Source organism: Ptychodera flava, chromosome 7 (genome assembly GCF_041260155.1).
Source record: "Ptychodera flava strain L36383 chromosome 7, AS_Pfla_20210202, whole genome shotgun sequence".
Lineage (NCBI taxonomy): Eukaryota > Metazoa > Hemichordata > Enteropneusta > Ptychoderidae > Ptychodera > Ptychodera flava.
The window spans coordinates 18,167,700-18,184,492 of NC_091934.1; the positions used below are offsets into that span (position 1 = coordinate 18,167,700).

Sequence of the window (16,793 nt, forward strand, 5' to 3'; positions counted from 1 at the left end):
TGAGCAAAAGTTTAAGTCTTTCACTTTCGAGGTGCATATTACCTTAAAAATGCTTAATGATATATCTGTCCATTCAAATGATAGAAATTTACTTGAGAATATGCCTTAGGGACAGATATGTTAAGTGTTATACTATTGGAATGACTCTTTCACATGTACACTGCAAAACTGTCCATGAGCGATAGTAGAAGACATTTATTTAAATTTGAAGCTTACAACACCACTGCAGCTGAAAGGCTATTGTCTCTTAAAGGGGATGTAGCTGGAACCTGTTTGAAATATTTTATTATTTTTATTTCTTTCGTACTTCAAAACAAATAGGCGTTTCTTTTCCAAAATGCATATTGAAATATACAGTACTAGCCTTGCCAATTTAATAAAATGCACTGATCTACAATATATAGTTCAGACTAAATAATCAGTTATCAACAATGACAATGGAATTTACACCAGAGGTTGAATACAAGGCATTTCCACACAATTTAGAAACTCTTTTGGAGTGACAGAAAAAATACTTCAAAAATGCATCAAAAGTCAGAGTTTATGTAGTTTTACAAAGTCATGGCATAATATGACAGAACCCATGGCGAGAGAGTGCAAGCGCGCCGTACCAGCGGTATTTGCACGAGTGTTTGCGGGGGATCCGGCGGTCGTGCTTTCACGAGCGCAGCGAGTGAAAGGACAGCCGGATTCGACGCAAACACGAGTGCAAATACCCCAGGTACGGCAAGCTTGCTCGCTCGCCATGGGGTTCTGTTATTATTACATATGTTTCCCCCTGTTTATTTTATCGAGAAATCAAAGGAACTAAAAACAAGCGAACACATTTTAAATAGTTTACGCGACACACATTGAAAGAAGGATCACGCGCTGTTCTATTCATTTGCATGCAGGTATGGAATAATGTTTTTGGTATTTGCACTGCAGTGCAAATACCGGTAGTACGCGCGCGCTTCGATGCAAGTAAACTGTGGTACATATGGCATAATTATATCTAGTGGTCACAAAATGAAAAAGGTTTTGTTTGGTTTTGCATGAATATTGTTCAGAGATAGCCCTCTTTCAGGTACACAGAATAAGCAAAAGATTTGTAGCATCAATATTTTAAAATCTGTACCTGTAGCTTTATTGAGTTCAGTATTTTTTCAGGTTGGGGTCAAAGGTCACTGTTATCACTGACATTATTGGCTGAGTCAGGAAAACGCCAATTTTTACAGAGAGAACATTTTCACAAGCCAGAGCTTTATGTCCATTTGACTCTTTGAGTGCTGTAATTTTTCCCTCCAAAATTTTTGTGCAACATTTTACAAATCATTATGAAATTTTCTCAAATTTTTTTGATAATATTGAACCAAACAGATATCATATTTCATTTGGAACAGTTTTTTATCAAAATTTTGGCAAAAATCTGAAAAAAATTTGAGTGGATTACATTTTATAAAAGGAGACAAAAATTGATTTTGGCTCTCAAAGGGTTAATCAACCTTGGCAAAATTCAAGGAACTGTGGTAACTGGTGCGGCTGTTGATGTGAAGAGGCTTGTGGTTTATGGCAGTGGAAGTGAATAGTTGTACATTATGGGAGTTACAAAGCAGACGTGATCTGCAGCTTTTCTGTATATTTCAGTTCTGATTACTCATTCAAAATATTGTATAGCTATTGATAGTGTAATTTTAGAAAAAGTTTTGTACAAAATTAGGGATGAGCAATAATATAATAATTTGGTTTGTTAATCTCCAAGTGAATTCTCTGAGTGATTTTCCCACAAGTACAGGATGTCGTTGAACTCTTGAAATTGTTTGTTTCTTTGTAAAGATTTTTACCAGCTTAAGTCTGTATGCTTCAGGCTAGTCAGAGAAAGTGGTTTGTTTTTCCTTTTTTTCAAAAACTATGAGGCTTGTTGCTTAACTCTCCCTAGTTTTACACAATCTAGACAAAACAGAACTTGCCTTTGTTTGTCACAACACACATGCATCAGATTTCAGGATTCAGTTCACCCTCAAATGACAACAATGGATGGTCTGTGTAATCTTTTCATAACGTTTTATTCAAAATAGTTGAATATTATGCCAATCAATAAGGCGTCAGTGAGTAGATCTATAGTGTTAAATTATCCATCAGCTGTAAGCTGCTATCCAAGTTACAAATGCCATGTATTCAATTTATTACTCATGTCTGCACAATTCAGTACATTCTCACAGATGTGTATCCAAGTATTACACTCATTGGTCAGCTAATATTGTATCCATGAGATTGTATAATGCTGAGATATGTGATATATGCAAAATATACAACATTGTGCAGCAAAAAAATGATTTTTTTTTCTGTTTGCATAATTTTGCAAATGTCACAGTGATACACATTTCCTGACCTATGACCAGGATGAAAGATATATTTCAATATTCTAGTTTTATGGCAGAATGCGCCTCACAAACAGATATTTTGGTCTACAACTTGTGCAAGACTTATTTTAATCTCATGGAGTAAATACAGTTTTCTCCAGCTTATCTTTGTGAGAATGGTAAATTTGATGATGTTTCTCCATAGCGTGAACACAGAGATGGTGGTAATTTTAGTTTGAAGTATTGGGAAATATTGGATGATTTTCCACTGTGGTTTTCAAAAGGAATGTATTCACTACAGAGAAGTTTAATCGCCTCACCCCATTTTCGTGTGTACAGGTCAAACTTTTAATAGGATCTGATCAAACCATGGTGGTTAAAGAGTTGATTTGTAGGCTGAAAAATCATGTTAGCAAAAAACCGACAGAGGCAATGTTTCCAAAGAAATGTCACTTGGGCTGAAAAATAAACAAGGTATCAAATTCTGATGTTACCATGGTTACTCGCATGGTGACTCACAAACTGAAATTTATGATACGGTTTCAAAGATAAACTGTCAGAATAGTATCACAGCCACTGTTCTTCAACATACAGTACAGCCTATTTCTTAAAACAAAATAGTTTTCTCTCGATGCATCAAAACTGTGCTTTCATGTATTTGTAATATATGTGATTAAAATCAGCCTCCAATGAATATCAAAATGTATTTTATGTAAAGTAGTGATTAATTGTAAAATGATGACTGCCTTCAATAAAATTTTTCTATGCCTTTCCGATACATATGTGCACTGACTTGTAGTTTTTCATTGGTTGTCATGAACTTGATTTTAGCCATTCATTTGTCTTGTTGGATGCACGTGGGTTTTGAACTCCATACATTATCTACTTCCTGAATGTCAAGAACTTTATGGCCTCGGATGAAATGACTTTACAGAGAATTTTATAACGTTGACCATTCAATATCCCAACCATACTTTTGAAAACACCATATTGCACGCTGTCCTCATTTGGTGCCTGGCCAACTTCAGTTCAGAACTGGTCAGCTTAAGGTAGAATGCACCTCGGGGACAGATAACCTGACGCTTAAATATTCACAATTCTTTTCTGATCGAACACTTGTTGGTGGTTCATTTTTGAAGCTCTTGGAGTAATAACAATTTTCACTGTCTGAGTTGTTTCGAAAATCGAACATTTTGTCTTTCCCCATGGAGTTAACACTGGGATCGTGACCATTTTGAATTTCAAAAATCAGTATTTGTGTCTGCAGTGCGAAACTTTGCATTGTGGCCCCTGATTTGACGTGGTAACAGTATCGTCTAAAGTTTCGTTGTGGAAAGTTTGAGCAAAAGTTTAAGTCTTTCACTTTTGAGGCGCGTACTACCTTAACGCGAATTCAAACAGTCCCGGGCCTATTGTTTCGAACACACACACACACACACACACACACACACACACACACACACAAACACTATATAGGGCGTCGGGACAGTCGATACTTACGCGAGATAAGAAATCGTTCCCGGCCTTGTTGGCGGCGTAACGAAAAACACCGAACAATCGAGCCTTGTTTTAAGTCACACGTTTCTGGATAAATAAATGTCAAATTATAGATCGCATCAAACGGATGCATTATCCTGTATTTTCGTATTATCATCAAGCCACAAATCCCCGACGTGACCTTTCTGTCTTGCCAAGTCGGTTTTGACTCCACACGAGAGAAACATTTGTAGTCATCATGACATTATAGCAGTTTGGGGATTTGGTGGGTGGATGAGCGGTGTTCGAGTGCTAAGGTGACCCTTATCCAGATGCTTTTTTTGTAAACGGCATGTTTTAAACCAAAAATGTTTTATTTCCATTTGCTGCCAACCCTGACGCTTAAAAAACATTGGCTACCAGACACATCGGCAAAGGGTATAAAAATCGCCGACGTTCTGTGTCATGTGGAGTCGCCATCCTTCAAGCATGGAGTTCAAGACAATCACAGGATTTACAGTTGTCTGTCTTCTTGCTCTAGGACTATGCAATATACAATGCTTCGGTAAGTGCATTTCATTCGATCTTTTCCTGCCATTAACCCTTTGAGCGCAGTAACTTTTCCCACTGGACCAAAATTATCACCACAGTGAAACATTTTACCATTTTTTCCCATTTTTTCCGCACGTTTTTGATAATTTTGGATCAAATGCACTTAACTTTTCAGTGTCTACAGTAATTTATCAAAATTATGGGCAAAATCTGAAAAAAAACTGAATTTGAAAAGAAATTGTCTGCGTTATATTCTTATACAAAATTGGCTTTGGCACTTGAAGGGTTAAGATGCTTGTGTGCAGTTATCAACACATGGAGGACTCGGATAAATGTGCTTCGGGGAGACATGCGGACTCTTCAACTTTTACATACTATTTTGGTCTATCACTTGTAGGGATTGAAGTTTATGGAGTTGATAAACTCTTTACCGGTTTATTCTTTTGCGGAAAATCGAAAATTTAGTTTTTCCTTTATAGTAAACGCATGAATTCGGCTATTTTGAATTATTGAAGTGTCCGTAGATGTTTGGAAATATGTTTGTCTTGTACCAAAATTTGACCTTCCCCCACCCCCGATTTTTATTCTAAAAGAAGCTAATATTTAGTCATTGCATCGTTACGCAATTTTCAAGATAAATTTGTAAGTGTCGCTTCTCCTTCCGGGGTTTTCATTTGTAAAAGTTACAAGAAAATGACTACATTACAAATAACACGATTGGAACTAATTTGGGATAATTGGATCTTCATATTTTTCAAATTTCTCAAAAGTGTTAGGTGCCATATAGCTGAATGTTGCAATATTACAAATTACTCATAAAAAACAAGTGTGTAACTTAAAAAGAAAACCAGATGAGCTTACATTTGCAAGTGAAAACGACCTTACTTCTCCATCCGATTATCCCAAATTAGTTCCAATCGTGTTAAATGTACTTCTTGCATTTCTGCATGCAAATAAATTGAATTGGTCTACACTGCACTACGCATGCTTAATCTATATATCATCGTTAAACAGAGTATCAGAAAACGAAATATATCAATCTTTACAAAAAAGGTTTCGGTTTTCGGCGTTTGCCGGAAGTATATAAGGACAAAGTACTATCATTTTATCGGTGACGCGTGATTTTTTAATGACATTGACATATACAACAACGTTCCATCAAAACCCATGCCTCCCGTAAGTCAAGGTTCCTGAAAGGGACAACATGGTTGATATGAGGTACTTCTTATATTGTTTGACATGGTGAAATATACTGAGTCAATGTGTGACCATGCATATATTCGACCACGGTTTTAGATACGATAAATGAAACCATCGAGAGAAAGAATAAAAGGTCATGACTGTGCATTTATTTCTTTTATCATGTCGAAGAAAGTGGGCAGGGAACCAGGCTAGCATATCGTATGTAATACACATACGCGCTAACGCCAGGCGCCGTTTGTAAAGTTGCGAACTAGCACAAAACAACAAACCGATAAGTTAGGGTAGTATGCGCCTCGAAAGTAAAAGACTTAAAATTTCGCTCAAATTTTCCTCAGGGAATCTTTCAATCATTCACTTTCAAAATCAAGAATAAAAATCCGAGATCACCGTGCAAATCAGTTTAGCCAAGATTTACCGAGATTTGAAATTCAAAGTGACAACCATCCTTGTGTTAACTCTATGGAGAAAAATAACATTTTCAAAAAACTAAGACGGTGAAAGTTTTTCTTTCTCACTCCTAATATCTTACCTCGGGGCGCGTTCTACCGTAACTGTATCGTAGGGGAGAGAAGCTGTCAAAATTTGAGAAAAATGTGTATGATTCCGCTGTCTCCCGGAAATGAATAAGGCCGTGAGCTTTGAAAATTGTATTATATTGATCTACACAACATTGATAAGGTTATTTTGAGAACGGTATGTCTCCTTATACAGCTTATAGATCAGATTTCCTTACGAGTAGCCATAACTACTGCTTATAGAAATGTTGCCAGACAAAACTATGGCATAGGATGTGAACATTTCCCTTTCAAATAAGTTTATTTGTGACCGTGACGTGCGTAAATTGACCAAGGGTTCTTCAGCCCATCTGAAACTAAATGTAACATTGCAGTAGTAACAATTCTAGCTTAGCTTTTGCTTGTGCTAAGGGTTTCACACTGCATGATATTGAAATGCATTGTTGGTAAAAAAAGTCCACTTCCCACCACAGCAAGATTTAGAGATGATCGTCTGATGAATACTTTTAATTTTACCGTAGATACAATCGTTCCCATGGCAAAAAGACATACGCGATGACGTTGTTCAGTAAAAAGCGGTGCACCCATATCTTTTCGATGACAACGTGACTTAAAAACATATGTGAACTAATGTAAAGCGACAATTTCTATTAGCTTATTCTATGAACAAATTGATTAATCGGAAACAACTTTCAAAAAAGATCAAAAGATTAGATCACACGAACAATCAATGTAAACATGCACCAATGTGAGAACTAGGGATTAGAATGACATATTTACATGTAACTCTGTGTTCATTTCGCTATTCTTTCTCCATTTTACTCCCCCTCAAATTGATTTATAAATCACTTAGTAAAAATGATCAGCAAAAAAAGAAATGCATAGAAAAATATTACATATATTGTATATTTCTTTATCTTTTCATTGATTGGTTGGTTTATACCACCAGTGTGACGTTAAGTCATGAATAAGATCAGACCGGGTCTATGATAGTATCGCCAAACACGATGGCAGCGTGTCGGGGCATACAGACAGGAAAGGCTTGGTTTTCTGATGCATACAACTAGACACAGTTATGGTTCTATGATGCAGCACATATCTCATACTCTATAACAGATGCATTTACCTTAAGGTAGTATGCGCCTCGAAAGTAAAAGACTTAAAGTTCGTCCAAATTTTCCTCAAGGAATCTTTCAACCATTCTTTTTCAAAATAAAGAATAAAAATCGGGGGTCATCGTGCAAATTTCACAACTAGGGAAACAAATTATCCAAGATTTACCAATATTTGAAATTCAAAATGGCCGCCATTCTCTGTATTAACTCTATGGGGGGGGGAAGAAAATTTTCGATTTTAAAAAGACTAAGACGGCGAAAGTCTTTCTTTCTCAAAGGGCTTTAAAATAAACCCTCATAAGTGGTGGATCAGAAAAGAATCGGAAAAGTTTGAGACTTTTTATATCTGTCCCCGAGGCGCGTTCTACCTTAAAGGTATACAGTCATCTGTAATCTAAATGTGCCCATATATGGTCAAAGGGGCGTTCCTTGGTATTCAAAATGCCAGTGTGAGGGCGCTTTAATCTGTGATTGGTTAGATTTTCTCTTTTGCATGGTAACTGTGGCAAAATTTGAACATGTGACAGTAAACCTTTAATCGCATGTTGATCAGTAACCTGTAAGTGTGAAGTTCAAGATTATAGTAGAGAAAGACCTTTCCAAGTGAAAACAGCGACAGTTGAAGACGTCAATCACAAAGACTGATATAGTTAATATCAAGATATGTTACAGGGAGACATGAAATATGAACTTGAATAGAAAGGTTTAACCTCGTTCTTCTTTCGGCGATCTAAAAGCAGTATACCTGTATGTTCTCAGTTCCTTAGGTATATAAGTCAGGCCCCGTCACCATATCAAGGTATAGCACCAATGTGTGATAATATGGATGACTTCCAATCGCCAAGTATGAACAAAATCCATTTGTGAAGGGTCGCTTCAGGAGGAATGAAATAAGCCGCATATGTACTCATATTTAGTACGTAGTAGCGAATATGTTAAAGAGAAAATTCCACATGTGTACTTTTCATGTTAAATGCATTCTATTTAAAACCTATTGTTATCAGTTGTATGGGGGACCAATATGGAATAGCTATTCTGCAAATGTCTTGAAAAAATTGAAAGTTGCTTACAATAATGCTGCACGACTGTTATTGGGTTATGAGAAACGGAGCAGCGCGAGTCTAATGTTTGTTTAAACGGAATAAGCAACTTTGATGCTCTTCTGAGAAATCAGATTAACAGCCTGACACAAAGACTTTTGAAAAGTAGCAATGCAACTGTACGAAATGTATGTAAATAATTGTATTTCAACTCAGAGATGGTAAAACACTGGAATAAGTTATTCTCACATTCCTGGCTGCTGGGAGTGCGGGATCGACAGTGTGGGATAAATCGATCCCACACTCTCAGAAACCGTCCCACACTCTGCAGTAAATATTACACGACCTCTGATTGGATGATAAGCAGTCTGTTTTGTTCCACGCGCAAAATGTTATCCAATGGCACGACGAGTAACACATGGACTAGAACTACAAAGTAAGCAGGTCAAAGTACAGCGGCAGACGACAGAGTTGTCACGATTTTTGATAATATTGTACGTGTCCAATATGAATTTAACGCATTTTGTGGTCATGTGAGAAAAAGAATCTCACACACCAAGGACCTGGGATCAGATTTCTCACACTCGTTGGGGATATTTTGTCTCACACTCGCCTGCGGCTCGTGTGAGACAAAATATTCCCAACTCGTGTGAGAAATCTGATCCCAGGTCCTTGGGGGTGTGAGATTCTATTACTCTTTGTTTAAATGTCTGTTTAAAAAGAAACCCATTGGATTATGTATGTAGATATAATCAATTTTTCTATCTTTTCAACCATAATTTAACTTTGTAACTGAATTTTCATACTATTGCCTTATTTGACTTTATATGGACGCTCAAGTCCGAAATAAAGATATAATAATAATAATAAAATATTTAATATCATTACCTCCTCACAGAGTTAAGTACAGACCCAATCACACTTGAATATTCATCGGGCTATGGTGATAAGACAGAATTGGACATGAGGACGACGACCGTCAGACAAACTGAAGAGGCTACGCAAGGTAAAGACCGAAAATAAAAGTAACAACGCGGGTTTTTGTTTCGTACAGACTTTCTGTCACCTCCCGACAAAATAACCATATATAGGGATACAGTCGTCGGAACTGCGCTCAAAGGTCGTATGGGACCCATACGACCAGTGTAAGCGCTGTATCCAAAGTACGATGATGATTGATGGAAGTTAGACATGTCTGTCATAATCTACATCGTATAGTAATTTAAATGTTGCAGCTATGATGATGAGGTACATCTAGATATCGTGCACGAAATACATTGTTTGTAAACAAGAAACTCGCACAGGTGCAGTTCCGACGACTGTTTCCCTTTAAGACATTAGAGGCAGCTATTTACAGTTTCTTTCGAACCGATTTACGGAGGGGAGGCTCATGTTTTGTAGACAGACACAAGACTTTGCTGAAAGAGGACAGCAAAAATTTATGAATTTGATTCGGTTTCAAGTTTCACACCATTCCAGTCTGGTACTATAATCATGTACTTAGCTTCCTTCCTTTGTGAAGCTGGCAAATAGATAAAATTTAAGGCAGATACATATATTCGCCTCGAAACTGAAAGACTTAAGCTTTTGCTTAAACTTTCCTCCATGAAAATTTCAACCACTTTCTTACAAAATTAAGAATACAAATCTGGGGTCAGTGTGCAGAGTTTGGAACAAGAGCAGCAATAGGCAGACACATTTGTCATCGATAAACTGTACCATTACCTCCGATCCACAGACAGACATGTTATGTGTCATGAACAGGTGACCGGCATATTTCTCAAGCGTCATATCATAACATTGCTTGAACCAAATCTGCAAGCAATGAGACAAAGGACCCCCTGATCAGTATCTAAGACTTTCATTTTCGCCGAGTGATGCATCCATCACCATTGTATCTGAGAGAAAACACTAAATTGTGATCAGTATGTTATTTTACCGATAAGTTGGCACTTTCAGGCCAATGTGAGGGAAACGTTAAGCAAAGAGAACAAAGCACGTAAATTCCATAGAAAGCTTTTACCCAAACCCCCAAAGGAGTAGATGTTTCAAAAATTGCACAACATTCCCTCCTGGCCGGTGAAAATTTACATTATTTTTTAATTCAATGCTGTCAATTTTTTTCTTAGTCTATTTACTGTCTTTTTTCACTTGAATTCTCATCGCGCCAGTATGCGTGGATCCCGGAACGCCAGCGAACGGCGAGAAAACGGCAGATGGCTCTGTGCTGCGTTTCACTTGCCAAACTGGGTACAGATTGGTCGGAGCCAACGAGATCGTTTGTAACGACGGGACATGGAGCGATGAAGTTCCATTTTGTTCAGGTATTTGATTACAAAGTACCTTTAGATTTTTGCACCTAATCAGCAAATTATCCAGCGGTACAGAAGGCCATATTGCGACTTAAATTTGGTAAATTTAGCGTACGTATTTATTGATTTGACAAAGATATCGTTTTTCGTTTCAGTCCATTACAGACACTCAGTACATTGGAGTAAGGATGGGAGGTGGTTGATCTTTCCATAAAACTATCTCAGTAAAAATACTCAGTATTGGGGTGTCTGCTTGTTACTACGCGGGAACAGATAAACATAAGAAACATAGATATCATATTCGGGATAACATCAAACACTAACACCGCTAAATAATGTTTAATTTGCAAGCCACAAAAGTTATACGGTACTGGCATCTTTAAAGTAATAAGCAATCTACCAAGATAACAGGGCAGTATGACTTGCTATATAGCTGAGTAATCTGCTAATTAGGTGCGCAATTTCCCGCCATTTCGGCTGTATATTTTGGTAATTACTCTAAATATGTGCTTTTAGAGATAATCTTGCTCATTTGATATCACGATTGTGTTTGAAGCCTAATATTACTATGGAATTAACCAGCAATTCTTTGAGAAAAAAAGTTTAACTCTTTCAGCTAGTGCATTTTACCACAAATTCACTCACATCAGATTGCTCATCAAATTCAATGAAGAAGTCCTCAAGAAACACTTATTCTCTGGTGAAGCAAATGCAATTGAGCTTTTTATGTGTGCAATGGCAGATCCAAACCGTGAAGTGAAAAATTGAATCCAAACTGCCAACCTTTTGCATTCGAATTAAAGGTGCAATAACCGTAACTTTTGACAATACTTTCGCTGTTTTCGTACTTTAAGCCAAACATGTATTTCATATTTGGTGTGGCCAAATTGCGTTGTTACGTAGGAAATCCGGTTGGTACAAATTATGCAAGAAAAATCGATAACCGCATAACAGTTATTGAAATGTATTCATGCGCCGATGAATGACGAAAATCGTCTTATTTTCTTACGGAGTTTCGTAATCATGGAAATCGAGAATACGGTTATCATTTGCATATCAAACCAAAAAGCAAATTGAAAAACGTAGCTCCAAAAAGAGATTTCTTGTACAAACCCTCGAGGTAGGTAACCATTGGCAAACCTGACGGCGAGCAAATGGTCACCTGCCCTGGGGTAAATAGTCCCCATTCAGGGGCTATGGTATATGATAGCTATCTTCGCCTCATGTACAGGCGTGTTTGTGACGTGCGGCGAGAAGAATATCGACGTAGTCATCATCAAGGATGTCATTTTAAGTATAGGCGTCTCAAATCTGAGTCTGCGCTCTTCGTCCTGTCGACCGATCGAAAATGGCACACATGTGATGTTCAATTTCACTATCGGGACATGTGGAACAACATTGAATGTAAGTATTTTTCAGTCGGTTTATGTGCATATTCGGTAAGTTGTGATTTGATTCTGATATAGCACCTTGCGGATGTGACTCTCTAGATAAACAGCCATAGCTGCGAACTATATTACACGTGTATATCGCCTCTTTCGCAGAACTACCATGATCGCCCGTTTTCGATAATTATTTGTTCCTAAGGAGTTTAAATCCGGTTACACTATACATGTACTACTGCTGGTGCTGCAGCTTCGCATAAAGATTTCAGCTTCTCTGTTTGTGCTGAAAGAAATTATATCGCACAAAATATTATTCATAAAGTTCCGATACTCTCCCAAATCTAAAACAGCGATATAGACTTTTCTTACGAACGATATTAGATGATCTGCATGTACGTCAGTGGCTCTGACAATTCTCTTCGTGCGAGAAAGTTGTTTCCGACCGTTTTACTATTATTTTTAAGGTAGTATGCACTTCGAAAGTGAAAGACTTAAACTTTTGCTCAAACTTTCCTCAATAAAACTTTCAACCATTCTCTTATCGAAATTTCAATAAAAACCGGGGATACCGTGCAAAGTTTGGAACTGGCGAAATAAATTACCCAACATTTTGCGATATTTGTAATTCAATATGGCTGCCATTCTTGTGTTAACTCTATTGGGGAAAATTAAATTTTGGATTTCGAAAAACTAAGACGTGAAAGTTTTTTCTTTCTCCAAGACCTTTTAAATGAGCCCCCTCAAGTGGTAGATCAGAAATTTGAGAGTCCGAATATCTGTCCCCGATGCGCGTTCTACCTTAACGTAGCTTGCGGGTAACGCGAATATTCGTACTGCGCGTCGTATCTGCGCACGCGTACGAACGTTCTTTCCGAAAGTGGTCTTTTTGTCGCGATATAGCATATAATTACTTTGAGGTGCGACTTTCAAATTTGGTTTGTCAAAAGAGTTCACACCAAGATAGCAAACTTTGTGTAACAGGCCCGTTTTAAGTGTGACAAATGTGGGATTATTCGCAGTATTTGAGTGAACTAAACTTTATTTCATACCTATTAAAACAAGTTTTGAATATCATATTAAACAGGGATCTGTCGCTAGAGGGCGCTTCAGTGTAGCATTTTTTGTATTAAAAAAGCCCATATCTTAAAAAATTGTGCGGTGACCCCCATTTTTTTCGTTTGATTCGCAATCCATATATTGTTGGGCTTAATTTACGAGAGTTTAAAGAAAACGTAGATTTCAGATCATGACATTTGTAATGAAAATATCAAAATTTGGCCAAACTTTGCTCTTTTTATAAAAGCACTATTCATGGAAACGTTGCTATATTTTCTGATATTTTCAAATGCAGATCACAAAACTAATACAATACAATACGGGGACATGTGTTGTATAAAATCTTTTAAATTGTTTTTACTATATTTCAGTTTTATTATTTAATAACACTAGATAATCGAATAATACAACATTTTAACCAATTTCAGCTAAATGTTTTCGCGGGACAACATAAAGGGCGCCATATCTCCAAAATTTGCATGGGGACCCCATCTTTTTTTCTCATTTTTTAACATTTCATCTCATCCTAGACATCTCCTGAAAGTTTCAGAAAAATCCTGATTAACGTCACTGTCACCCGCATTCTACCTTAAAATGACTGTAGTCTTTCCTATTTAAAGAAAACAAATGAGGATATGATCTACGAAAATGTTATCAGAACATCGGAACTGTCGCCATCGTCTGTGATAAGACGCTATCCGGACGTCCGCATTCCAATCAGCTGTACCTATTCAAGAAGGTTAAAGGTCAACATGAACGACCGATACAAGATACCGCAAAAATACGACACGATAATCGACGAGGACAACGAAGTGGGGCTTATTCAGGGCCAGTTCAATTTCTTCCACGGAGAGGAGTTCCAGGAAGCTTACCCGGATGAAGTCACAGTCGAAGTGAACTATAACGAAGAAATATATTTTGGAATCGATCTGACTTCTGCGCAGGACGAGGAGACGCGATGGAAAATGAGAACCGATACCTGCAGAGGTTCGTCCTCAGCTGACCCGGATGATGAAAACGCCATCAGTTATACGTTCCTCGCCGACGGGTGAGTTAATTTGCGTTCTTTTATCAGAAGAGGGGGTCAGCTATCCGTTACGAAGGCATTCATTTTATTAAAATCCTGCATTGTGGAAATATCCTTGTTTCATTGCACGATAAGATTAGTACATTACCCACTTGCCATCTGATCAGAGCTAAGACACACGGATTCAAAGAAATCAATGCGTGCAACCAGTCCATCGTTGGGACACGCAAAAAGTACAAAAAAATCTATAAAAAGTGAAAAAAAAAACACGCACACACATGTAGATCACACAAACACGCATACATTCAGTATTTTCGACGCACTCGTCCATGCAAACAGATCCACAGTGTTGTATCGTATCTCGCTTATGATCTCACAGGTGTTCCATGGACGAGACTTTGGTAGAGTTCCCGGATGATGACCCACTGAGTGAAAAGTTTGCCATCGAGGCGTTCCGTTTCCGAGACAATGAAGTCGGTAACCAGGTAACATGCAAATCATTAAACTCTATCATACCGAGGCAAGAACACCAATCAGCTTCCCTGAGCAGCCTGTACATTACATTTGGTTAAGGTAGTATGCGCCTCGAAAGTAAAAGACTTACACTTTCACTCAAATTTTCCTCAAGGAACCTTTCAACCAATCTCTTTCAAAAACTAGAATGAAAATCAGTTTAGTACTAGAGAAACAAATTACCAAAGATAACCGATATTTGAAATTCAAGATGGCCGCCACCCCCGTGTTAACTCTATAAAGTAATAAAAAAGTAATAAAAGTTTAGATTTTCAAGAAAACAAAGACGGTGAAATTTAAAGTCTTTCTTTCTCAAAGTGCTTCAAAATAAACCCTCACAAGTGTTGGATCAGAAAAGAATCGAAAAAGTTTGAGACTCCTAATATCTGTCCCCGAGGCGCATTCCATCTCAATGGGGTAATCAATTTCCCCGATATTGTTGTGTAAAAGACATTTGAAAACTATGAACCTGTACCTCATGATGATGAAGATGATGATGATGATGATGATGATGATGATGATGTTGATGATGATGATGATGATGATGATGATGATGATGATGATGATGATGATGATGATGGTGGTGGTGGTGGTTGTGGTGGTGGTGATGATGATGATGATGATGATGATGATGATGATGATGTTGATGATGATGATGATGATGATGATGATGATGGTGGTGGTGGTGATGGTGGTGGTGATGATGATAATGATGGTCATGATGATGGTCATGATGATGGTGATGATGACGACGACGCCGCCGACAACGACAATGACCGCGACAACTGCGGCAGCGGCAGAAAGGGAGATAGCGATGGTGATGATAATACTGAAGGTAACAGTGGTAAAATTGATAACACTAGCCGCATCTCCCCACCAGGTTTACATCCACTGTGAATTACTGGTCTGTGATATCGATGAAATTCAGTCGATGTGTGACAAGGACTGCGCGACAAAAATATCAAGACGTTCATCCCAACTTGAGAAGCAACAAGGAAGCATGCGACTGTCCAGGGGTCCATTACGTATCAAAGATGACAAAATTGGTAGGCATATCTCAGTGTAAATCTTGAAAGTTGCTGTCATTGTAAAAATGTTCTTTTAATATGATCTTTTAAACGAATCTTGCTCACAAGTTTTTTTATCAAGCAGGCTTTTATCTTGGCAAGGGACTTTTAAAAATGCAATGTTCCAAATTCTGTTTGCCTGTTTCTTGAGTATCTGAAAAGTCTAAAATTCAAGCACAGCTCTACTGAAATAAGTATTGTTTGCTGCAATTGATATCACAAATAAGATGCTGTGACAGGTAGAATATTTTTTTTCTTTTAGTTTTTCACAATGATAAATTTTCCCTTCACTCACCAGACGGGTCCAAGAAAACCACAAATCTACTTGCGGTGATAGTTGGCGTGGTTGTCATGGCGACAGTGGTGGCCATCGTCGTCGGCGTCACGAGATATCGTCGCAAACACTGTGGCAGCATGGATGTCATCTCCCCTTAAGTCGTGAAGATAAACGGTTACTCCAGCAAGAACATCTCAGTCTCCAGCGATAAAATGAAATTATTGTTTATGAGATAGTCTTTTAGCAGTATCTACGTATATGTACTCAACAATGTTCTGAGTTCTTGTTTGTTTTGTAGGATGTGACTCGGAGACAGATATTCTGACTCAAGATCTTTTACAATTCTTTTTAGTCTACCATTTGTGATTCCTCATTTTGAAGCTCGTCGAGTAGATTAAGTGTTTGCTGGCTTATCTTTGTGAAAATCGAAAATTTTGTGTCCCCGTAGACTTAACACAGGGATGGTGGCGTTTTTCAATTTCAAATGTCGGTAAATATTAGATAAAGTTTTGCTCTTGTACTTGCTTTTGCACGTTAACCTTTCATTTTTCTTCTTGGTTTAAAAGAGAACGCTTGAAAGTTTCCTTATAAAAATTTTAGCAAAAGTTGAAGACTTTCAATTCCGAAGCGCGTATAGCCTTAAAGGGACAAAGTCGGCCATTTTTCATGAATGTTGTTTGATGCACGATACTTCTTATATTGTTAGACATGTTGAAAGATACTGAATGAATGGGTGATCATGCATATATTCGACCCAGGTTTTAGACATGATACATGAAACCATCGCAAAAATGAATTAATGGTCATGACCATTAATTCATTTTCGCAATGGTTTCATTTAATTTGTCTAAAATCGGGGTCAAATATATGCATGGTCACCCATTCATTCAGTATCTTTCAACATGTCAAACAA

The 16,793-nt window shown here is 37.6% G+C and overlaps 1 protein-coding gene across 1 annotated transcript; it reads left to right on the forward strand.

The window, feature by feature from the left end:
- The first annotated feature begins 9,414 nt into the window (after nucleotides 1-9,414).
- Nucleotides 9,415-16,087, forward strand: LOC139136347 (oncoprotein-induced transcript 3 protein-like). Its single transcript, XM_070704071.1, has 7 exons — nucleotides 9,415-9,427; nucleotides 10,415-10,567; nucleotides 11,787-11,959; nucleotides 13,617-14,044; nucleotides 14,403-14,508; nucleotides 15,417-15,582; nucleotides 15,902-16,087. Exons 1-7 carry the CDS (start codon nucleotides 9,415-9,417, stop codon nucleotides 16,036-16,038), a joined length of 1,176 nt encoding a protein of 391 aa, XP_070560172.1. The 3' UTR covers nucleotides 16,039-16,087.
- Nucleotides 16,088-16,793: the final 706 nt, after the last annotated feature.

Coding starts and splice junctions, on each gene's coding strand:
- LOC139136347 (XM_070704071.1), top strand. Junction 14,045..14,402: donor TATACGTTCCTCGCCGACGG/GTGAGTTAATTT, acceptor ATGATCTCACAG/GTGTTCCATGGACGAGACTT. Junction 14,509..15,416: donor ACAATGAAGTCGGTAACCAG/GTAACATGCAAA, acceptor TCTCCCCACCAG/GTTTACATCCACTGTGAATT.